At 42.0% G+C, this 24,435-nt stretch overlaps 1 protein-coding gene across 2 annotated transcripts; it reads left to right on the top strand.

Moving 5' to 3' along the window:
* si:ch211-184m13.4 (uncharacterized protein LOC798560 homolog) lies at positions 1-24,039 on the top strand. 2 transcript variants are annotated; one of them, XM_035750422.2, is made up of 4 exons: positions 1-318; positions 20,547-20,903; positions 21,160-21,674; positions 21,976-24,039. In XM_035750422.2, exons 2-4 carry the CDS (start codon positions 20,552-20,554, stop codon positions 22,138-22,140), a joined length of 1,032 nt encoding a protein of 343 aa, XP_035606315.1. In that variant the 5' UTR covers positions 1-318; positions 20,547-20,551; the 3' UTR covers positions 22,141-24,039. The 2 variants fall into 2 exon arrangements, with proteins under 2 accessions (XP_035606315.1, XP_035606316.1); XM_035750423.2 differs by lacking the exon at positions 1-318 and adding an exon at positions 1,754-1,883.
* Positions 24,040-24,435: the final 396 nt, after the last annotated feature.

Genomic DNA, 24,435 nt, shown 5'->3' with positions numbered 1-24,435 from the left:
ACTATGTTTGGTTGCACCAGCAACTCTACTCTCCGGTCTGTGGGATCTGACTTTGTGGTTGTATTATCTAGTGGAAACCCTCTTCTACTGCCTGCCTTGTTGCATGCCTTATGAGAAAGCGAACACAAACGGCCACTGAAAACAAGTTATGTGTTAATAAAACCAGTTTATCGTCCCCTAAAACAAGCTAGAATGATCCAATCTATAGCTAGCTCACAAAACTTCTAATGTTAGCTTTAGAGTAGCCTAGCTAGCTTGATAGCTGCCTAGCTAATTTTAGCTAGCTAGGTTTATGCAATCACGCAGCAAGCAACTAACGTAAGTATAGTGTTTAAATGTAATCCTGCCTTGTTACAAAGTCTGTGTTTAGTGTTATCCTACCTTAAATAAAGCTTATAGAATGAATAATTGCAGAAGAGCAGTGTAATCAGATGAACAAATGTTTTATGACATTAAATGTAAATACTTTTCTAGAATTAAATTAATATTTATAGAAATTGTAACCATTCTTTGCAAAACGCTCAGCCCTGCTATAGTAGCTCACTAAACTACGGAGTATGTTGTCCATTGATGTTGTCTCCGGCATTAAAAAAAAATCAGATTCAAAATGTATAATAACAAGGTTTGTGGTAATTTAAAAGGGTTTGATCCAACTTAGGTCAGGAGTGTTTCCAATTCACATACCCAGCCCTAGTCATAGCCCTGATGAAAAGGGAAGCTATTTATAATAATAATATTTTGTCATAGCCTATGAATAGGACCCAGAGTTTTACCTGACCAGGTAATGAGATCAGGAAACATTTTGACACACCACTTTTCAACTTGTCGTGCCACCTCTACCTGAAAACCGATGTCTAGTTTAAGGCTGATGTGCAACCACCGATGTCAAAGCTGACGTGCATACCTATATAATGTAGATAGCTGACATAATGACGCCACGAAAAATACAGCGCTACACAGAACAAAAGCAGAAAAATACTAAGAGCACACTTCCAACTACTAAACAAGTTCAAGTCCAGCAGTCATTTGAGTACGAATATTTAAGCGTGACAACTCAAAGGCGAAATCCATTAACGCCAAGATAATGGAATTCATTGCCCTTGACAATCGATCGTTCTCTGTCGTGGATGATGTTGGCTTTCGCCGACTGGTTGAGCACCTCGAGCCCCTGTACACACTACCAAGTAGGTGCTATTTTTCAGATGTTGCCCTACTGGAGTTGCACAGTATTGTTGGAACTCACATCCATGAGCTACTTGCTATGGGCATCACTGCTATTAGCTTCACGACTGACGTTTGGAACAGCGATGTCAGCCCCATGAGCATACTGAGTCTGGCAGCACAGTGGGTTGACGAGGATTTTGTACTGAGGAAAGCCGTATTGCATGCTCAAGAATGTGCTGGTTCTCATACGGCTGCTGCCATTTCAATGACATTTGAGAAAATGTTTGAAACTTGGAAACATGAACACACTCCTAGCTCCATTCGAACAACTGATTCTAGAAATAAGCTCATCAACTGCATCTGCAGCAGACGTGATACCCTGTTATGACATTGAAACTCCTGCTGAACAAAACTGCCGACACAGACTGTAGGGGTTAAAACTTGCAAAAGTACTCTATAAGAGGCTGTGAACAAGTGATTCGGTGGCATTCTCTCTTTACTGTGTCACCACCATGCTCGATGCTAGGTACAAGTACAGCTACTTCGATGCAGACAAAAAACTGGGTTTGTGTGAAATGTTAGACACAGCTGGACAAGATAGAAACGGACACAGTGACAGTGTGCACCAAAGAAGGGAGGCCACGGACAGACAGAGCTGAAACTTCAGTGCTTGACCTGTATGATGCAATTCTGGTTGAGACTGAACAAATGAACAACAAGTAAGTGAAATAAATAGGTTGATTGTGTTTTACTGGTAATGGGGACATATGTAAATGCCAACAAAATAACTTTTTGGTGTGTGCGTGTGTGTGTGTGTTTCAACTATGCTAGAATGCTTAAAAGACCGCCACATTTTTTAATATCGGTCTCATGTAGCTTTTTTTTTGGCAAGGAAAATATTGGATATCGGTATCAGCCAGAAATGTCATATCAGTGCATCCCAAACACACACACAGACTGGGGAACAAGGCCAAGTGTCTTCAAACGAGGCCACAGCCATTAGGAAGCTGTTTGGGTTCAACATCCCTCTTCATTATTCATTAAATTCCAATTTTAAATTATGACGATAATTTGTGTGAAGAGAGAGCGTCTTTGTGCAAGTTGTATGCATTGCACATTTATGTATAGAGTTACCATGCCATGGCCCAACATGCTAGATAGGAGAAGGGCAGTAGGTTCACAAAAATCTAAAGGATGTGTGATAAAATATACATTTGTATTAACAGGAATAGGAGAGAGAGAGAGAGAGAGAGAGAGAGAGAGAGGGAGAATACTTTGTATTCCTAAGTGTTTCCTTTATTTTGGCAGTTACATGTATGTGTTGTGTATGGAGACCTGCACAGATATTTATTCATTGAATTCCTTTATGCTTTATTGTGTGTGACTAGGTCACTAAGGGCTTGATTCAATCGGTATCACAGAAGTTCAGTACTATAGCATGATTTAAACTTAAAGGCGATTTTCTTGCTTTCGCAGAGACTTCATTTACGGTAAATGCTGCACCTGTCGGCTCAATCGAAATGACCTTTAAATTCAAATTGCGCTATAGTGCTGGACTTCCGCAATATGGATTGAATCAAGCCCAAATTCTCAGTAATACTGTACACATACCATGCACTCTTACACACCTCTATTTCCACCCCACTTGGGGACTGCAGAGTGAAACACACACCACACCCTCCCTCACCATACAGCCCTCCCTTCCTTACCATCCACACATTGCCACTCGTAATCGGGTGTTCCTGAAAAGCAAAGTGTTACAGTAATGAACTAAACACAGTGCTAAAGCTGTCACGTGGTTAAGCAGGCATAAGCAAGGAGACTTCATGGGAGCAGGGGGATAGGGCATCTGCCTGGGCTGGGCATCTAGTATCTGATCTATGGGGGTAGATGGTAAAGATGAGAACAGATAAGAGCCACACGAGGCCCTCTGACAAAGGAGGAGTGCCCTGCGGTACCTTTGAATTGCACAAACAAACACACACCAATACTAAGGGCTCAAACACTCAGCATAACTCTACATCATGATAGTATATTTGTTGTGGAAATTCTTACACAGGGACACTCAAAGTCAATCTAAATTGAATTATTCTTTATTTGTCAGCGCGCTGGAGAGGTTCCAACCAACTCAATGCACCATAGTGCACGCGTCAATCAGGGGCTCTGCTTGGGCAGTCCCAGCAGTGGTCTTAAATATGGCTTTACACAGACAAGTTATTTTTTCATGATTTAGTATAATTAATTCATCATTACCATTTTGTTTCATTCATGTGACCGACCAATACTAGTTCATAACATGTGACAGACCAATACCTCACGAGGCGTCTTCTCTCTAAGCTGAGACCTTAAAACTGAGATATCTTTAGTTCTCAAAACAAGGTCTGCTAAATTGCAGCTACTGATAGTGAGTATTCGTTGAGTCAGCCACTTGTGTGAACACAGAAATTGGTTTATAGTACAACACAAATAGAACACAGAAATTCGTTTTAAGAAAATCACAAACATTAAATTCCCATTATATATCACTGAATGCAATCATATACATTTATCGTCATGATATGAATTGCTGTAACATAAAAATTCCACATGAAATAAAGTTTATGTGTATACCACAGCCTACTCAAGTAATGGAAGAGGAAGCTCTGCAACACTTAGGTCTCACGAAAAAACTACATATAAAATCAGGGCATAAGACGGTCATACTGTCTGTACTGTTTCCTCGTCTTTGTTTTTAGTCAATGGTTACACACCCTCTAGTGGTATTAAAATACAAATAGCAACCCCTACTTTGATGAGAGAGCCTTAATAGTTTAATAGAAACACCACAGAAAACCACTGTATTTTTATGATATGGAAACTTAACATATCACAAAGCTTGTGAAAAGGCTTTACATAACAATAAGAGATAGACCATATGTAATGGATTCACCAAAACACTAAACCTATTCATCCCTCAATGATCAATTTCTTCATGAAATACAGATTGAAGAACAGTATCTATTTCATGTATTAGTCTTACAACATTTGCTTTTGTACTAAATTGAGCCAAACCACTTTATTACTGTTTTAAGTAAGTTTAAAATACTTTTTAATAATACGTTTTATGTAGTTTTTCCTAATTCAACAGACCTGAGAGGAAATCTACAAATTCTTGACAGGAAATGCTTCATATTCAATTGATTTTGGCAGTAAAAAACACTCAGGCACCTATTCTGGAGCCATGCTGGTGATTACAGGCATGTTGGGACACTAAAAGTCACCCCCAGTTTGCCTCACCAACACCACTGGTCATACCCCCTACCACCATCTCGTCCCTTTAAAACGAGATGCCTTCTGGGGGTGTGTTAGCATAGGCTGTTGTTGTTGCACCATTGACTATGTGTAATTCTCTCCAAATCAGTTTCACCCCCGACCCCCCCCAACACACTCTGCCCGATTTAACGACCAGAAAAAGGTCACATTTTTGAGAAGTGACTTCAATGCGTGTTCCATGCTGGGTCGTCACTTTCGATTTCCTAAAACCCTTTTGTGTCACACACTCATCAAGCTCACGGAACTGTACATGCTCCACCTCATGGCGCACCAGTGACTATCCAAGATTGTGCCATTTTTTCTCTAACGTTTATACCGCATTTCACATTTGGCACTGATTTATTCTACGAGCCTCAAGTAAGGGATGGAATTGTCAGGGATTCCTACTTTCTTTTGTGATGACTTCCCAATGTGACTTTTCTCTAATTCTACCCCTGCCTAAACCTGAACTGATTATGAACATTAAGAGAGCAAAAGGGAATTCATTCCAACATTCATAAAAACACTCTACACATACAGTATTACAACTGTATTTAAAGGGAACTGTACTTTAGGGAGAGACTGAACCCATCCGCCCATCTGTTTCATTTATCCCTCGACCCATCCAACAACCTTAAACTCAGTTTGAGGGAGCCACAGGACACCCCTCTGAGAGGGCAGAAAAACAACTGTCTTTTCCTTTTGGGGCTTGCTCACTGGACGTAGAGAAGGGGGGGATCTTTAACTCCCCGCACCAGAATTAATGGAGCATGTGATGTAGCCATGATCTGCAGTGGGCTCCCAACTCGCAGGTGACACTAGTCTACGTCCATGTATCGTGACCTAAGTGAGCTATATCATAACTGCATGTGACTGCTGATGACTAGTGACCTTTCCCTAGTCTGGAGCCATCCATTTCAATTACGACACTGTAGTGGGGCTAGCTAAGTCAGAAATAGTTGGAGTGCCCAGCTGAAAAGCATACAGTATGCTTCGACTTTATACTCTACTGAATATTGCTGTTACTGTGACCATGATAGGCCTATAGGCAGTGGTGTAAATACTTTTAAGTACTACTTAAGTAGTTTTTGGGGGTATCTGTACTTTACTATTCAGTAGTTTTTTGGGGTATCTGTACTTTACTAATCATATTTTTGACAACCATTACTTTTACTCCACTACATTTCTGAAACATTCCTGAAGAAAATGTACTTTTTACTCCTTACATTTTCCTGACACCCAAAAGTACATTTTGAATGCTTAGCAGGACAGGAAAATTGTCTAATTCACACACTTATCAAGAGAGCATCCCTGATCAACCTTACTGCCTCTGATCTGGCAGACTCACTAAACACAAATGCTTCGTTTGTAAATTATGTTTGAGTGTTGGAGTGTGCCCCTGGCTCTCCGTAAATAAAAAAACAAGACAATTGTGTCTTCTGCTTTGCTTAATATAAGACATTTTAAATCATTTATACTTTTACTTTTGATACTTAAGTACATTTAAAACCAAATACTTTTAGACTTTTACTCAAGTAGTATTTTACTGGGTGACTTTACTTTTACTTGAGTAATTTTCTTTTAAGGTACTTTTTCCACCACTGCCTATGGGCCATTCCATGTGAAGGGGGACGCACACATATTTTAGGTATCTCAGATTGTTCTGGTCATATATTAAAAGTAGCACTCTAGATATTTGACATGTTTCAGGAGCATAATCAAAAAGGGTTGTTTTGAGATAATAAAGAGCAAAAATTGCTCTGTCATTTCCTGGTTGCAAAAATTCTAATGGTTTGCCTAATTTCAGTTTATACCACAAAACAAGCATAGTATAAGTATAGTGTAGAGTATCATTGTACCATCTAAACCACTGAAATATATTTTCCATAACCAAAAATATTGTATTTTCAGCTGTTTGAAACTGGTGTACAAAACGTAAAGTAAAAGACGCAAAATCAAAACTTAAGATTTGATATATTAGACTCCCTATTAGCCGACGCCAATGGCGACAGCTAATCTTACTGAGGTCCGACACATAACGAAAAGATATTACGGACAAAATACTTTACAATTTACATATATTTAAAAACATTAACATGTAGTGTGTGTGTGTGTGTGCACCTATCAGTTACACTCCCGTTCAAAAGTTTGGGGTCACTTACTGTAGAAATGTCCTTGTTTTTGAAAGAAAACCACAGTTTTTTGTCCATTAAAATAACATCAAAATGATCAGAAGTACAGCCTAGACGTTGTTAATATTGTAGCTGGAAACGGCTGATTTTTAATGGAATATCTACATAGGCGTACAGAGGCCCATTATCAGCAACCATCACTCCTGTATTCCAATGGCACGTTGTGTTAGCTAATCCAAGTTTATAATTTTAAACGACTAATTGATCATTAGAAAACCCTTTTACAACTATGTTAACACAGCTGAAAACTGTTGTCCTAATTAAAGAAAGAATAAAACTGGCCTTTTTGTAAACTAGTTGAGTATCTGGAGCATCAGCATTCGTGGGTGCGATTACAGGCTCAAAATGGCTAGAAACAAAGACTTTCTTCTGAAACTCATCAGTCTATTCTTGTTCTGAGAAATAAAGGCTATTCCACGCGAGAAAATGACATGAAAATGAAGATCTTGTACAACGCTGTGTACTACTCCCGTCACAGAACAGTGCAAACTGGCACTAACCATAATAGAAAGAGGAGCAAGAGGACAAGTACATTAAAGTGTCGAGTTTGAGAAACAGATGCCTCACAAGTCCTCAACTGCCAGTTGTGTCATGTTTTGTCTTATATTGTCTTGTCATTATGCTTTCCCTTCTGTTCGTTTCCCCCTGCTGGTCTTATTAGGTTCGTTCCTTTTTTCTCTCTCCTTCCCTCTCTCTCTCCTCTCTCTATCGTTCCGTTCCTGCTCCCAGCTGTTCCCCATTCTCCTACTCACTCATTTAGTCTTTTCACACCTGTTCCCTATCTTGTCCTCTGATTAGAGTCCCTATTTCTCCCCTTGTTTTCCGTTTCTGTCCTGTCGGATCCTTGTATGATGTTCGCTGTGCTGTGTCTTGGTCTCGCCCTGTCGTGTCTTGTCTCCTTCAGATGCTGCGTGTGAGCAGGTGTCTGAGTCCGCTACGGTCGGTGCCTTCCCGAGGCAACCTACAGTTAATGGTCGAGTCTCCAGTCTGTCCTCGTCACTACGAGTGGATTTAAGTTTTTATGTTTTGTTTTCTGCTCTGATTGTCCAGGAGTAGTGCTCTTATCCTTTACTGGAATAAAGACTCTGTTTTCGCCAAGTCGCTTTTGGGTCCTCATTCATCTGCATAACAGAAGGATCCGACCAAGAATGGACCCAGCGACTATGGATTCTCTCTACTCTACTCTCGAGTTCCAGGGAGCGATGCTTGGCAGACACGAGCAGGAATTGTCTGCTGCTCGGCATGCCGTTGAGACCCTGGCCGCTCAGGTCTCCGACCTCTCAGGACAGTATCAGAGTCTTCGTATCGTGCCACCAGCTACTTCCGAGTCTCCGGAACCTAGGGTTAATAACCCACCATGTTACTCTGGGCAGCCCACTGAGTGCCGCTCCTTTCTCACCCAGTGTGATATTGTGTTCTCTCTCCAGCCCAACACATACTCAAGAGAGAGAGCTCGGATTGCCTACGTCATATCACTCCTTACTGGTCGGGCTCGGCAGTGGGGCACAGCTATCTGGGAGGCAAGCGCTGAGTGTACTAACGATTATCTGAACTTTAAAGAGGAGATGATAAGGGTTTTTGATCGTTCTGTTTTTGGGAAAGAAGCTTCCTGGTCCCTGTCTTCTCTATGTCAAGGTAATCGATCCATAACGGATTACTCTATAGAGTTTCGCACTCTTGCTGCCTCCAGTAACTGGAACGAGCAGGCGTTGCTCGCTCGTTTTCTGGAGGGACTCCACGCTAAGGTTAAGGATGAGATTCTCTCTCGGGAGGTTCCATCCAGCGTGGATTCTTTGATTGAACTCGCTATTCGCATTGAACGACGGGTAGATCTTCGTCACCGAGCTCATAGAAGAGAGCTCGCGTTAACTGTGTCCCCTCTCTCTCCGACACTACCATCTTTCCCCACTGACTCAGGTGTTGAGCCCATGCAGCTGGGGGGTATTCGCATTTCGACTAAGGAGAGGGAACGGAGAATCACCAACCGCCTCTGTCTCTATTGCGGTTCCGCTGGTCATTTTGTCATTTCATGTCCAGTTAAAGGCCAGAGCTCATCAGTAAGCGGAGGGCGACTGATAAGCGCTACTAGACTGTCCTCTCCGTCAAGTACCTGTACTACCTTGCCGGTCCATCTACGCTGGACCGGATCGGCAGCTTCCTGCAGTGCATTAATAGACTCTGGGGCGGAAGGCTGTTTTATGGACGAAGCCTGGGCTCGGGAACATGACATTCCTCTCAGACAGTTAGGGAGCCCACGGTCATGTTCGCCTTGGATGGTAGTCCTCTCCCCAGTATATTATGTGAAACACTACCTTTAACCCTCACAGTATCTGGTAACCATAGTGAGACCATTTCTTTTTGATTTTTTGTTCACCTTTTACACCTGTTGTTTTGGGTCATCCCTGGCTAGTGAGTCATAATCCTTCTTTTGATTGGTCTAGTAATTCTATCCTTTCCTGGAATGTTTCTTGTCATGTGAAGTGTTTAATGTCTGCTATCCCTCCTGTTTCTTCTGCTCCCTCTTCACAGGAGGAACCTGGTGATTTGACAGGAGTGCCGGAGGAAAATCATGATCTGCGCACGGTCTTCAGTCGGTCCAGAACCAACTCCCTTCCTCCTCACCGGTCGTATGATTGTTGTTCTGATCTCCTCAAGAAGCGTTTTGCATCCGCTCCTATCCTTGTTGCACCTGACGTCACTAAACAGTTCATTGTCGAGGTTGACGCGTCGGGGTGGGCGTGGGAGCCATTCTGTCCCAGCGCTCCGAGACTGACGATGGGGTCCACCCTTGCGCGTATTTTTCTCATCGCCTGTCGCCGTCGGAACGTAACTATGATGTGGCTAACCGCGAACTGCTCGCCATCCGTTTAGCCCTAGGCGAATGGCGACAGTGGTTGGAGGGCGACCGTTCCTTTTGTTGTTTGGACTGACCAAAGGAACCTTGAGTACATCCGTTCTGCCAAACCACTGAATGCGCGTCATGCTCGTTGGGCGTTGTTTTTCGCTCGTTTCGAGTTCGTTATTTCTTATTGCCCGGGTACTAAGAACACCAAGCCTCATGCTTTATCCCGTCTCTTTAGTTCTTCTGTGTGGCTTCTACCGATCCCGAGGGGATTCTTCCTGATGGGCGTGTTGTCGGGTTGACTGTCTGTGGAATTGAGAGACAGGTTAAGCAAGCACTCACCCACACTCCGTCGCCACGCGCTTGTCCTAGTAACCTTCTTTTCGTTCCTGTCTCTACTCGTCTGGCTGTTCTTCAGTGGGCGCACTCTGCCAAGTTAGCTGGCCACCCCGGCGTTCGGGGTACGCTTGCTTCTATTCGCCAGCGGTTCTGGTGGCCTACTCAGGAGCGTGACACGCGCCGTTTCGTGGCTGCTTGTTCGGACTGCGCGCAGAATAAGTCTGGTAATTTTTTTCTGCTTCTGCTCCTGGTCTTGCTGGGTCTCAGTCTGTCCCCAGCCACCGCATCTTTCCTGCCCTTGCTGTGTCTCAGTCTGTTCCCTGCCACCGCATCTCTCCTGGTCCTGCTCCTGCACTTGCTGTATCTCAGTCTGTCCACAGCCACCGCCTCTCTCCTGTTCCTGGTCTTAGCCTTGCTGTGTCTCAGTCTGTCCCTAGTTGTTACTCTCCTGGCCTGTTTGGTCCTGTTTGCTCTAAAGCTTACAGTTCTCTACCCGTGTCTCATTTTTTTTTTAGAGTAGTAGCCCTAGATTCCCTCTTCTTCGTCTTCCGTTACGGGCCTGAGGAGAGGAGTTGGGTTGTTTCTCGGGACGTGCTGGACCGTTTGTGATCTATGATTTCCTCCGTGGCCGCCAGTGTTCCTCCTCGAGTGCGCCAGGAGGCGCTCGGTGAGTGGGGGGGTACTGTCATGTTTTGTCTTATATTGTCTTGTCATTATGCTTTCCCTTCTGTTCGTTTCCCCCTGCTGGTCTTATTAGGTTCGTTCCCTTTTTCTCTCTCCTTCCCTCTCTCTCCTCTCTCTATCGTTCCGTTCCTGCTCCCAGCTGTTCCCCATTCTCCTACTCACTCATTTAGTCTTTTCACACCTGTTCCCTATCTTGTCCTCTGATTAGAGTCCCTATTTCTCCCCTTGTTTTCCGTTTCTGTCCTGTCGGATCCTTGTATGATGTTCGCTGTGCTGTGTCTTGGTCTCGCCCTGTCGTGTCTTGTCTCCTTCAGATGCTGCGTGTGAGCAGGTGTCTGAGTCCGCTACGGTCGGTGCCTTCCCGAGGCAACCTACAGTTAATGGTCGAGTCTCCAGTCTGTCCTCGTCACTACGAGTGGATTTAAGTTTTTATGTTTTGTTTTCTGCTCTGATTGTCCAGGAGTAGTGCTCTTATCCTTTACTGGAATAAAGACTCTGTTTTCGCCAAGTCGCTTTTGGGTCCTCATTCATCTGCATAACAAGTTGCCATAATATGCATATCTTATATTCCTGGCATGAGTAGTAGCAGGAAGTTGAAATTGGGCAGGCTATTTATCCAAAAGTGAAAATGCTGCCCCCTATACCTTAAGAAGTTAAAGGTTTTACTCACATCGGCTACGGAGAGCGTGATCACACAGTCATCCGGAACAGTTGAGGCTTTCATGCATGTTTCAGTGTTACTTTCCTCGAAGCGTGCATTGAAGTTATTTAGCTCGTCTGGTAGGCTCGTGCCACTGGGCAGTTCTCGGCTGTGCTTCCCTTTGCAGTCTGTAATAGTTTGCAAGCTCTGCCACATCCGATGAGCGTCGGAGCCGGTGTAGTACGTATCGATCTTTGTCCTGTATTGATGCTTTGCCTGTTTGATGGTTCGTCGGAGGGCATAGCGGGATTTCTTATAATCTTCCGGGTTAGAGTCCCGCTCCTTGAAAGCGGCAGCTCTACCCTTTAGCTCAGTGCGATTGTTTCCTGTAATCCATGGCTTCTGGTTGGGGTATGTATGTACAGTCACTGTGGGGACGACATCCTCGATGCACTTATTGATAGCCAGTGACTGATGTGTTGTACTCCTCAATGCCATCGGAAGAATCCCGGAACGTATTCCAGTCTGTTCTTGCAAAACAGTCCTGTAGTTTAGCATCTGCTTCATCTGACTACTTTTTTGTATACCGAGTGTATAACCCGCCAGCTCTATGTTCTTAATTCTTAATGTCGTCGTTCATCCACGACTCTGTGAAGCATAACATTTTACCGTTTTAATGTCCCGTTGGTAGGATATACGTGCTTTCAGTTAGTCCCATTTATTTTCTAGCGATTGAACGTTAGCTAGCAGAACGGAGGGCAAGGGCAGATTAGCCACTCTTCGCCTGGTCCTCACAAGGCACCCTGATCTTTTGCCTCAGAATCGCAGTTTCCTTCTCCAGCAAATCGCGGGGATCTGGGCCTGGTCGGGTGTCAACAGTATATCCCTCGAGTCCGACTCATTGAAGAAAAACTCTTCATCCAGTTTGAGGTGAACAATCCCATTTCTAATGTTTAGAAGCTCTTTTCGGTTATAGGAGATGGTAGAAGCAACATTATGCACAAAACAAGTTACGAACAATGCAAAAAGACGGCAGCCCTACCCATCGGCGTCATCACATACACTATCAAATTTGATTTGATTTTGATTTCAAAATTTGATTTATCAAGCATTTCACACCTTATTTAGATACTGACTGTTAGCACTTGGTAGCCTATAGCAACACCCCAAAATAAAAGGCTTTAGATGTGCCAGGTGAACCTGCAACCACAACAGTTGACATAAGATCTTCTCTAAGCATTACAGGGATATGGCTCTGAATATATACAGTGACACCTCCCCCATAAACATTCCTACCTCTTCTATAAATGTTATATCCTTGTATTTCTACTTTCTATTACCTAAGTGAGTCTCAGAAATGTCTAATATTAGAATGTTATCTGATGTTAGCAAGTTAATGATTTCATTAACCTTATTTCCAAGGCTACATATATTAATATGGGCAATTCTCAGAGCTTATCAGAGATAGACATAATATAGAAAAGAACAAACAAAGCAAGAGAAAAAAATACATTCAGCAGTCATTAATCAGTTGGTGTGTGTAAGTGTGTCTGTGTGCTGCGGGGTTGAAGGTAGGAACCCATAGGCTTGGCTCTCTAATCCCTTCCAGGCTTTTGGGAGGGAGGATGGACATTGAGCCTGTCATAACGGACGTAAGCAAGTTCCCCATGCCTTCTGGCAGCTTTCATAGCTGGGGTAACTTCTTTATTCTTCTGGCACACAGCTTCAGGATAGTTCTTGTTGAGGAAGATGTATTTGGCTATTTCCAGAACAGCTACATTGTCCTTGAACCTCAGGAACTTGACTACTATCGACCTGAGCCTGTCACCTGGGCCAGTGGTGGGTTTTCCAGTCCTGCTCCACCTCAATCTTCCTGTAGTCCATCTTCAGTTTCTCCAAGATAATTTCCCTCACTTTGTCCTCAGATTCCGTCCAGGGCTCGTGGAGATTCTGCAATTCCGTCCACAACAATGTTGTTCCGTCTTGATTTTCTCTCGAGATAATTGGATATTTCTGTCATTGTTATGATGGATGATTCACATTCAGAACTGATGTCCTCTCTCAATGAGATGAGACAGCAGATTGCTGTCATCTTGCCGTTCTTCTGTTTAAAACTTCTTGGTGACAGGGGGGCAGTATTGAGTAGCTTGGATGAATAAGGTGCCCAGAGTAAACTGCCTGCTACTCTGTCCCAGATGCTAATATATGCATATTAGTATGATTATTGGATAGGAAACACTCAGAAGTTTCTAAAACGGTTTGAATGATGTCTGTGAGTATAACAGAACTCATATGGCAGGCGAAAACCTGAGAAAAATCCAACCAGGAAGTGGGAAATCTGAGGTTTGTAGTTGTTCAAATCTTTGCCATTCCAGTAGACAGTGTAAATGGGGTCATATTGCACTTGTAAGGCTTCCACTAGATGTCAACAGTCTTTAGAACTTTGTTTGAGGCTTCTACTGTGAGGTGGGGGAGAATGCGAGGGGATTGAGCCAGGTGTCTGGCAGAGTTCCACAGGCTCGTGACGCGCGGCCAAGAGAGAGTTGGCTCTCGATCCATTGCTTTTCTACAGACATAGGAATCCTTCGGTTGGAACATTATTGAAGATTCATGATAAAAACATCCTAAAGATTGATTTTGTACTTAGTTTGACAAGTTTCTACGGGCCTTTTTGAACTTTTCATCCGACGTTCGGCTGGACCGGAACGTGCGTTTGGATTTGTTTACCAAATGCCCTAAAAAAAGGAGCTATTTGGACACACATTATGAACTTTATCGAACAAATCAAACATTTATTGAGGAACTGGTATTCATGAGAGTGCATTCTGATGAAGGTCATTAAAGGTAAGTGAATATTTATAATGCTATTTTTGACAATTGTTGACTACACAATATGGCGGATATATTTTTGGCTGCTTTGAGGTCTGAATGCTGTACTCAGATTATTGCATGGTTTGCTTTTTCCGTAAAGTTTAAAAAAAATCTGACACAGTATTTGCATTAAGGAGAAGTATATCTCTAATTCCATGTATAACGATTGTATTTTCATCAACAGTTATGATGAGTATTTCTGTAAATTGATGTGGCTCTCTGCAACATCACGGCATGTTTTATAATTACTGAACGTAACGCGCCAATGTAAAATGAAATGTTTTGATATAAAAATGCACTTTAGCGAAAAAAACATACATGTATTGTGTAACATGAAGTCCTATGAGTGTCATCTGATGAAGATCATCAAAGGTTCATTCATTTTATCTCTATTTGTGCTTTTTGTGACTCCCCTCTGGCTGAAAAAAAGGCAGGGTTTTTCTGTGACTTGGTGGTGACCTAACATAATCGTCTGTGGAGTTTTCGCTGTAAAGCATTTTTGAAATCAGACACTGTGGCTGGATTAACGAGAATTGTATCTTTAAAATGGTGTAAAATACTTGTATGCTTGAGGAATTTTAATTATGAGATTATTTTGTTTTGAATTTGGCACCCTGCACTTTCACTGGCTGTTGGCAAGGTTGGACGCTACCGTCCCACATATCCCAGAGAGGTTAATCTCATAGAGCTGACCCTTGGAGAACTGCAAACTGTTCTGCAGGTCCTGGACCTCTCTGATCATGTCGTCCATTATTTTATTAGTTGACTCAACCAGTATTTGGACACAACACTTGAGACTATTTTCTTGTTGTTGTAACAACTGCTTGTAGAACTCTTTTTGTTTATTTAAAAGACACCGCTGTCCTTAACAGTAATCCCGCTGGCTTTGGTCTTTGTCATGGTAGCAATGTTGGTTAGGCTGTTACTCCTCGCAGTTCCGGATTGGGCAGGTAGCAGGGAAGATTGGAAACAACAACAGCAAACAGAAGCGATCTAAACAGCCAAAAGCCCGGGACAATCTGCGGTCCCAGCCTCAATGGCTAACTGCGTTGCGGGCCCCGTTCAAGCCTCAAGAAAACCCTACTGGCTTGATAGGCAGCTAGCTAGCAGCAGGGCTAGCTAGCAGCTGGGTTAACTAGCAGCTGGGCTAGCAAGCTGCTACGCCAAACAGCTCCTCAGACCCGGCCTTGTTTGGCAGGATCACTGGACAGATACAGTAGTAGCGGTCCCAGCAGCTGATGCCAACTATGTCATAGAATCCAAACAACAAACTTTCCAAAACAACAAACCGAGCTATCCCTTGTTTCGCATTCAACAGGAAGTGACATGTTTTGGACTTAACCTGTTGCTTCGAGCAATCCCGTATCCGGGAGCGTAATTATAGCCTCAAGCTCATTACCATAACGCAACGTTAACTATTCATGAAAATCGCAAATGAAATGAAATAAATATATTGGCTCACAAGCTTAGCCTTTTGTTAACAACACTGTCATCTCAGATTTTCAAAATATACTTTTCAACCATAGCTATACAAGCATTTGTGTAAGAGTATTGATAGCTAGCATAGCATTAAGCCTAGCATTCAGCAGGCAACATTTTCACAAAAACAAGAAAAGCATTCAAATAAAATCATTTACCTTTGAAGAACTTCGGATGTTTTCAATGAGGAGCCTCTCAGTTAGATAGAAAATGTTCAGTTTTTCCAAAAAGATTATTTGTGTAGGAGAAATCGCTCCGTTTTGTTCATCACGTTTAGCTATGAAAAAACCCAGAAAATTCAGTCATTACAACGGCAAACTTTTTTCCAAATTAACTCCATAATATCGACAGAAACATGGCAAACGTTGTTTAGAATCAATCCTCAAGGTGTTTTTCACATATCTATTCGATGATAAGTCATTCGTGGCAGTTTGGTTTCGCCTCTGAAGCAAATGGTAAAATACAGGCAGCTGGAGATTACGCAATAATTGCAACGGAGGACACCAACCGGAGCACCTGGTAAATGTAGTCTCTTATGGTCAATCTTCCAATGATATGCCTACAAATATGTCACAATGCTGCAGACACCTTGGGGAAACGACAGAAAGTGTAGGCTCATTCCTTGCGCATTCACAGCCATATAAGGAGACATTGGAACAAAGCGCATTCAAAATCTGGGGCATTTCCTGTTTGAAATTTCATCTTGGTTTCGCCTGTAGCATCAGTTCTGTGGCACTCACAGATAATATCTTTGCAGATTTGGAAACGTCAGACTGTTTTCTTTCCAAAGCTGTTCTATGCATAGTCGAGAATGTTTTCGTGACAAAATATCTTGTTTAAAACGGGAACGCCCCCTATATCCAAGAAGTTAAGAATGGTAAGCATAGAAATGGAGCACATATTGTAGAACAGATCTACCACTTCTTGCAATACTTGCTTTTCAATGAGAATGACAGATCTATAACACACATTTCTATGTGAATTTGGTTGGTTCTGCCAAAAAGTTACATATTGCAACTATAATATAATATTATTTTTAATCTTGAATAAATTATTTATCCCAAAAATATTTAGTCCTTATTTTAGAGCACACTATAAGAAGTATGACACCAAGATGTTGTCTGCATCATGTATGGTTCACAGTTCATAGGGTCTTATAGGAGGCATGTATACAGTTGGTCTAAAAAGAGCCTAATGGCCAATTCCATCATGATTTTCTAGAAAACTGTTTCTGATACAAATGTAAAAAGCATGTCAAACATCCTTCCTCATGATTAAGTATCTATGTGAGATACCAAAAATATTTTGCATCCCCGCTCAAATGGAATCCCCCTATACTTTCCCTGGCACTCATGTAACAAATCCGGATTTGGCTCCCACAGTTTATTTGAACCCTGCTGTTTCTGTATGTATTGTACTATTGCACAACTGTTGTAGTAGCAATTATCCTGGTGTACCATTTACAGTAACCCTGTGAGAATGCAAAAATGCAACGCTGCCTAAATTACATCATGAACAGGTCCTAAACTAAGAAATAATGTCAAACACGCCAGTGCATCTCCTTAGACCCAGATGTATCTCTTAGTAGTATTTGGTGTCTCTCAGTGTGATTATTGTGGCATCAGTAGCCTCTGAAACACTAGATACCTGTCCACTCGTCTGAGATCACACTGGTCTCCTACACAAGTATATATTGGTAGCCATTCATGCAAGTACAGTACATGACTTGAAATACGTTTTCCTGTCTTCTCTCATATGTAGTATGTAGATATGTCATATGTCATATGTAGACGAAATACATTGAGAAACAAACATTCTGAGCCAGAGCTACAGGTTGTGTTGTAAATTGATAAAAGTCATCTTTGGGCTTAAAGGGTTGAATATCTGAGACATAGTGTCACGCCTTGGTCTTAGTATTTTGTGTTTTCTTTCTTTATTTGGTCAGGCCAGGGTGTGACATGGGTTTATTTTGTGGTGTGTTTTTGTATTGGGGTTTTAGTAGGTATTGGGATTGTGGCTGAGTAGGGTTGTCTAGGAAAGTCTATGGTTGCCTGAGGCAGTTCTTCATCAGAGGCAGGTGATTTTCGTTGTCTCTGATTGGGAACCATATTTAGGCAGCCATATTGTTTGAGTGTTTCGTGGGTGATTGTTCCTGTCTCTGTGTTAGTTGTCACAAAACAGGCTGTATAGGTTTTCACATTCCGTTTTTTTTTTGTATTGTTCGTGTTTTCGTCATTAAAGATGTATCGAACTAACCACGCTGCATTTTGGTCCGACTCTCCTTCAACGGAAGAAAGCCGTAACAGAATCACCCACCACACCAGGACCAAGCAGCGTGGTGACAGGCAGCGATAGCAGAAGCAGCGAAAAGAGGAATGGACATGGGAGGATGAATTGTTCGGAGAAGGACCCTGGGATCAGCCTGGAGAATATCGCCGCCCCAAAGAAGAACTGGAGGCGGCGAGAGCTGAGAGGCGCTGGTATGAGGAGAAGCAACAGCGGCAGCAGGAGCAACAATATCGGGACTACACTACTTGGGAGGAAATAGACAGGTGGGCGGTCGACCCAGAGAGAGTGCCGTAGCCCGCATGGGATTCGCTGGAGCAGTGCGAAGCAGGTTATCGGAGAATGGAGTTGGCGAAGCAAGCATGGCGGCGCGGACGGAAGACCGAGAGTCAGCCCCAAAAATGTATTGGGGGGGGGGCGGCTCAACATCATTTAATTGAACCAGTGGGAAGATAGGAGATTATCTCTTCAAGTTAATCCAAAAAGTTGATCCTTTCAAAAATACATGTTTTAATAGTACAATACTCACATTTGGATAGATCAAGTTGATCAATTGAGCTATTTCAGACAAAATATGACAATATTTCAGACAGATTTTCCATCACATCAATGATTTTTATTGAATTTTATAGTTTTCTTAACGCAATATTTTCCTGCCATAACATTTTCATAATCAGAGGTCTAATTTGAAGTATTTCTGAAGGGTAATACATTGTTTTCCATCACTTGGATCTATGCATGGGTATGATACGGTTGCCTAGTCGGGGGCATCCTCAATGTGAGAGTCAGAGATTACGCTAAATACAAAATGTCTGAGTGAATGGAGACGCATAGAGAGAAACTGCTGAATCGGGACTCACTTTGTAGACCCTGTAGGAAGGTGGGGGGCACACCTAACAACCTGTACCACGGTAGTGGCATTATAATACTCACATGCACCCGCTAAACTTCTTTGAGCTTTTCTCTTAGTTTAATGTAATTTTGCATTTGAAGTTCAGAGTGGCAGAGATTGTGACCAAAATAAAATGTTCTCTGAGAAATACTTTTCCCAATTAAACACTGAAATAAATAAATAAATGTTGATTTAAATATCACTTTTACCACCTGGTATAGACACTTCCTGTCATCAGAAGATATTATATGACTGTCAGCATTGTAAGAAGGCCCTGGTTTCACTTGAATGCCAGTGTATGGATGGACACACTATTGAAATTGAAAAAAATACAGCATAAAACCAATGAAGTGAATACCATAAATATACTATGCTATATAACACATGCTAAGGTTGATTAAAATTCTTTTTTAAATAGTCACCCACAAAAAGACTTGTCAGTCAGTGATTTCAGTCTAAATTTGATTCATTTGAGTTCAGTTCTTGGCATTGTTTTATCTTTATATTGGCAGTTGAGGGAGAGGTGCGGCCAAATCAAAAATGATTCGTCAACATCACACACATTTTGACATTTACGCAATGAACCACATGTTTTCTACTTTTCCCCAATCTCTTCATCATCTCCACCTTTCTTTACCTCATGTAGGCACTCTGCTAGCTGTCAGTCAACCCCAGAGACGAGACCCAACACAGGATACACAACCTCAGATCTTATCAGATATTCATTTAACCTTTCTTTCATGAAATTCCCTGGTATAGGTATAGACAGGGGTTAGAGACTGGGGCCAGTAACCGAATGGTTACTGTTTCAAATCCCAGGGCTGATGGGGAAACCTGGTAGGAGGGTTGCTGGTATCAGAATCTCAGGTGCCGCCTACTTCCATTGTGCCCTTGAGCAAGGCACTTAAAGCCTGGTCCAGCTTTAAACATTTTTGTTGTATTAGGTTAAGGTAGTTTTGGGTATGATCAATGAGTATACTTGACACTTTCATATGCACGTCAATAATATGTTTTGATGTCTCATAAATAGAAAGTTGTGTTGTGTTATTTTTTACCCCACCTGGCTTTCAAATTTGAAAACATTTGTTTGAGCTGCAGAATACCACAATGGCTTCTGGTTATTGTCAAAAAGACGATCTTCTCACAGGACTATGTAAAACATGGTACATTGATGCCCTAGATTTAGCATGTGTGTTTTGCAGAGAAAACACTGGCCATGTTGTGATCATCATTATACACCGGAACTTGATTTCTAGATGTAATCTTTATCTAATTGATCAGATCATCTACATTGATATATCATGGTCTTAGATAAACTGGAAGAACACACATCGTTGAAGTGTTCAACTTAATACCAGGCACCTTGAAAATGGCATTTGACTGGTTGTGACCAAAACTGTAACTTTGCACTACCTCTTCTGAAGAAAGTGGGGGTGGGATTTGCGACACAGTCATTCTCTTCAAAAGTGTTTACAAACAGTTCTCCAAGTCACTTTACTTTCAAACACCAGAGTTAACAGACTGTCTTGGATAGCAGGTGAAACGCTGAAGTCTTTTTGCATATTTGTCATTATAGATATGCAATCATTTATATTCAAAGCAAAATCGATTAATTCAGTATTGATTAACTATAGTTATAGAAGTTAATATATGTATTGTTAATATATGTGTTAGCTCAGTATTTATTTATTTGTGTCCCTTTTGGACAAATACGTTTTTTGAATGTAATTAGCTGTTACAGTTTAAACTCCAGCACACTAGATTGTGTTCTCCATAAAGTATTCAATGGATTTCAACCAACTTTTTGGGTTGTTCATCAGGGTTCATCCACAACTTTTTTTCTCAAACATATTTTTTTCTCAACAGGAGAAATGTCTACCAACATCTCTGTGGACCCGGTGGATTTAAACACCTCTGACACCAACCAGATGTGTGACGTCTTTGTCTACCAGAGAGCTGCCTTGATCATCTTCCCAATCTTCTACTCTCTGGTGTTCCTCATCAGTGTCTGTGGCAACTGCCTTGTCCTGTATGTGACCTGTCAGAAGAAGCAGAAGTTCAACTCCACGTCTCTTTACCTGGTCAACTTGGCTGTGTCTGATGCATTGTTCACATTGGCACTGCCAGGGAGAGTCACTTACTACATCAGACAGTTTGACTGGCCCTTTGGGGATTTGCTCTGCAGGCTGGCTACTATGTTGTTCTTTTCAAACACATACTCAGGTAAGGTGTGTGTGTGTATTGTATGGGGAAAACTGTGTAAGAGCTGCAGCATTCCGCAGTGGGTTGTTGTTATAGTCAAAAATAACTTTTGCTCACAGGTTTATATAAAACATTTACATTTATGCCCTACTTTTTGCATGTGTGTGTATGTGTCAGTCTGTCCATTTCTTTCTCTGTCTGCTTGCCTGTCTGCTGGTTAGTGTCTTCTGTTTATTCATCCACCCATTCAATATCCCGTCTCCCTGTCTTCCACCAGGAATTGCCTTCATGACATGTATCAGTCTAGACCGGTACCTGGCCATGGTCCACCCCCACCGGCTACAGTACCTGCGGAGTGTCAAAGTGGTGCGAGCGGTCTGCTGCCTCGTCTGGCTACTGGTGTGTCTGGAAACCGCCCCCCTGCTCTTCCGTACCATGCTCCATGACCACAGAGGCCGACGAACCTGCATGGAGTACTTCACCTTTGAGGGTACTCGCTCCACCCCTTATCTTCTCTTCCTGGCCTGTACGGTTTCCTTCTGTCTCCCCCTACTGGTCATCATTGTGTGTTACACCCGGATTAATCTCAAACTGAGTCGCACGGCCAAACAGAACCCACTGACGGGCCGCTTGGGTCGTAGCCAAAGAGCCAACAATATCATCCTCCTCATCCTCCTCACCTTCATCCTGTGCTTCAGCCCCTACCACCTCAACATCATGCAGTTCATGCTGAGGAAGATGCTGGGCCAGCCCAAGTGTGACGAGATGCGGGCATTCAAGGCTTCCCTACAGGTAGGACCTGCTAAAGTGAATGTCTGTATGTCAGTTGTTCGTCTGTTCGTTGGTCTGTTTGTTGGTCTGTTTGTTTGTCTGTCTATCGGTTGAGGAGACTGTTGGTGGGTCTGTCTTTCTATAAAACATGGTAGGTTTACATTTATGCCCGAGATGCATCCTGTTGTGTGTGTGTGTGTTTGTGTGTCTGTCTGGCTGTCAGTCAGTATATCTGACTGTTTAGGGAACTGTGAGTTTTCTTTGTGATACATTGAAATCCTCAACAACATTTTTTTATTAAAAAGGCATTGTGTCCCTGCAGGTGACTGTCTCCATGATGAACCTTAACTGTTGTCTGGACCCTGTCATCTACTTCTTTGCCATTAAGACGTACAAGCAGAGGGTGATGAGTCTGTTCAAGGGCTACCTTTCTACCCCTGCTCCTTTCTCCAAAACCGCCACCGACAACAGTAGCAGCAACACCTAAACATCAACACCAGTAGGAAGAGATTGTGGTAGTTCTTTATTAAACTAGAAAGAAGTTGAGGAAGCTATTGAAGGTGATTGCACCTAGTTGATTTCTGCATCTAGGGTTTGATTTGAGGTGTTACATTTGTGTAAGAAACTGAGAATTTTGTTTTGCGATAGTGAGCAAAGAATTATCAGGCTGTAACCATGCTAGACCGTCTAAAACTTTGTTCACACTGCAGGCCTTAATACTCAAATCCATTTAGTTTTTCAAATCCATTTTGGAATACTGACTGTACAAACAGCAAGTTTGACTGTAGTCAATTTTTCAAAATTTTATTTGACCTTTATTTAACCAGGCAAGTCAGTTAAGAAAACATTCTTATTTTCAATGACAGTTCAGGGGCAGAACGACAGATTTGTACCTTGTCAGCTCGGGGGTTTGAACTCGCAACCTTCCGGTTACTAGTCCAACGCTCTAACCACTAGGCTACGCTGCCGCCCCTAATTGCTTACATTGTTACTCAAGTTGTCATTGTAATTGCGGGTGTGTGTCCAGTTGTTGTGTACTGGTAATAAGTTAAGGTGACTGACAACAATGCCTGCCATGGAAGTCTCCCAGTTGCTTTGAATGTTCAAAATCATAGCGTAAGAACACTTTTAAAGCCTCAAAGGATAAGGTGATCCAACTTTCAGAACTAGTCATTTTTGGCTAGCCAAAGCAGTCAACAAGCTTGCTAGGTAGCTGTTTAGCTTGCTAGCACAAATCACCAATGTGTTCGTAAACAATTAACAAGCTAGATAGCTACCACATGTTGTTGTCAAACTGTCAACTGAGAAGCCTGCAAACAACACGATACGCCAAATAACAGTAAAAAAATACTAGAAGGCAAATAAATCAGAGTTGACTGTTCAGACACAAGTCAAATCATTTACAAATATGGTCCAAATTGGGTCTTGAAATATCCAATTCGATGTGCTTTTTGTCTGTTCAGACTGCAGAAAAAAAGAATATATTAAAATCAGATATGCATTTTTTTTTGTCTCTTCAAACCAGTGTGAACAAGGCTTAATAAGATGCAATTAATATGGAGCAGCCTGATTTTGAGCTCAGCTTGAACTATCAAAACTGCAAACTCAGCCTAAAGGCAAAGGTCACTTATCGCTTATATTTAAGGCAGGGGAGCATATTGACATGGCGTCCATATTAAATGTACCAATTAATTAACTTCAAATCACTCCATATGTGTTTCTTTATTTACGTGATGCCTATACAGTTGGTGTAAATGATTTACACTGTACATATCCCATTATGTGTTTTATATTGCTATGCCCTGTCTAAGCTGGGAGGGAGGCTACTTACTAAGCAATATGGAATTGCTTTAAGCAGGTCATACCATGGAACATTTTGTTGCTTGTTTTCGAATTAGATTTTTTTTTATATAAAAATGATTTGATGAAGAAGAAAGCACTGGCCTTACTGCTATTAGCCCATACAAACACATTGATTCACTACATGGAACAGATAGTCCCCCACCAAAGAAATATAAAGGAAGTTTGTCCTATACCTTTAACATACAAGAAAAATCTGGAAACATTTTTACATGTATTTAACGCTATATTTTTGGCACTAAACATACTCCATCCTTATATGTTAAAGGTATAGGACAGACACTTAAGAACAAACTTCCATACATGTATATGTATAGTATGTTTAGTGCCAAAAATATAGGGTTAATACATGTAAAAATGTTTCCAGATTTTTCTTATATGTTAAAGGTATAGGACAGACACTTAAGAACAAACTTCCATACATGTTTTCGACTGGTACCGGGGGACATTCAGACAAGTCTTGTGAGGCCTGTGGAAATCCTACAAAAACAACCCATATGTATGTGTTCGTGAGAGTCTCACCTTTACACAGATGGGTCAAACTGTTCGAAAGCTACAGACGGAGGTTGGCAGATTGGCTGTATCAACTTCTGATGCTTGTGGGGGTCGTAGAGCAAAACAGAGAACACCATAGTGTTCATGAGAGACCCATCTTTCCATAGAGGGAACGATTATAGTTTGTAGCCCAAACCATTCGGACGCTACAGACAATTTTGTGAGATGTGTCATGGTCTGACAAACACCGCTCTAGCTCTGTCACCTTTCACTGCAGATGCGGAAGTGTAACATAGACGGATGCGGTGGATTGAGACGCATCTAAAGCAAAAACAGATCTCTAGCTTAAACTGACATAATTTTATGGGGAGTTTGTATTTATGCTAATTAGATTCCCACGTTAAGTGGTTTAATATGACTCAAATGT

The sequence above is a fragment of the Oncorhynchus keta genome, chromosome 34 (genome assembly GCF_023373465.1).
Source record: "Oncorhynchus keta strain PuntledgeMale-10-30-2019 chromosome 34, Oket_V2, whole genome shotgun sequence".
Lineage (NCBI taxonomy): Eukaryota > Metazoa > Chordata > Actinopteri > Salmoniformes > Salmonidae > Oncorhynchus > Oncorhynchus keta.
Note: the sequence above shows the minus strand (reverse complement) of the source record. Positions and strands in the feature narration are given on the sequence as shown.

Excerpts from the sequence above, each read along its gene's own strand:
- si:ch211-184m13.4 (XM_035750422.2), top strand. The coding sequence starts at position 20,552 with ATGTCTACCAACATCTCTGTGGACCCGGTGGATTTAAACACCTCTGAC. Across the intron at positions 20,904-21,159 it reads CTTTTCAAACACATACTCAG|GAATTGCCTTCATGACATGT; the intron begins GTAAGGTGTGTG and ends GTCTTCCACCAG. Across the intron at positions 21,675-21,975 it reads CATTCAAGGCTTCCCTACAG|GTGACTGTCTCCATGATGAA; the intron begins GTAGGACCTGCT and ends GTGTCCCTGCAG.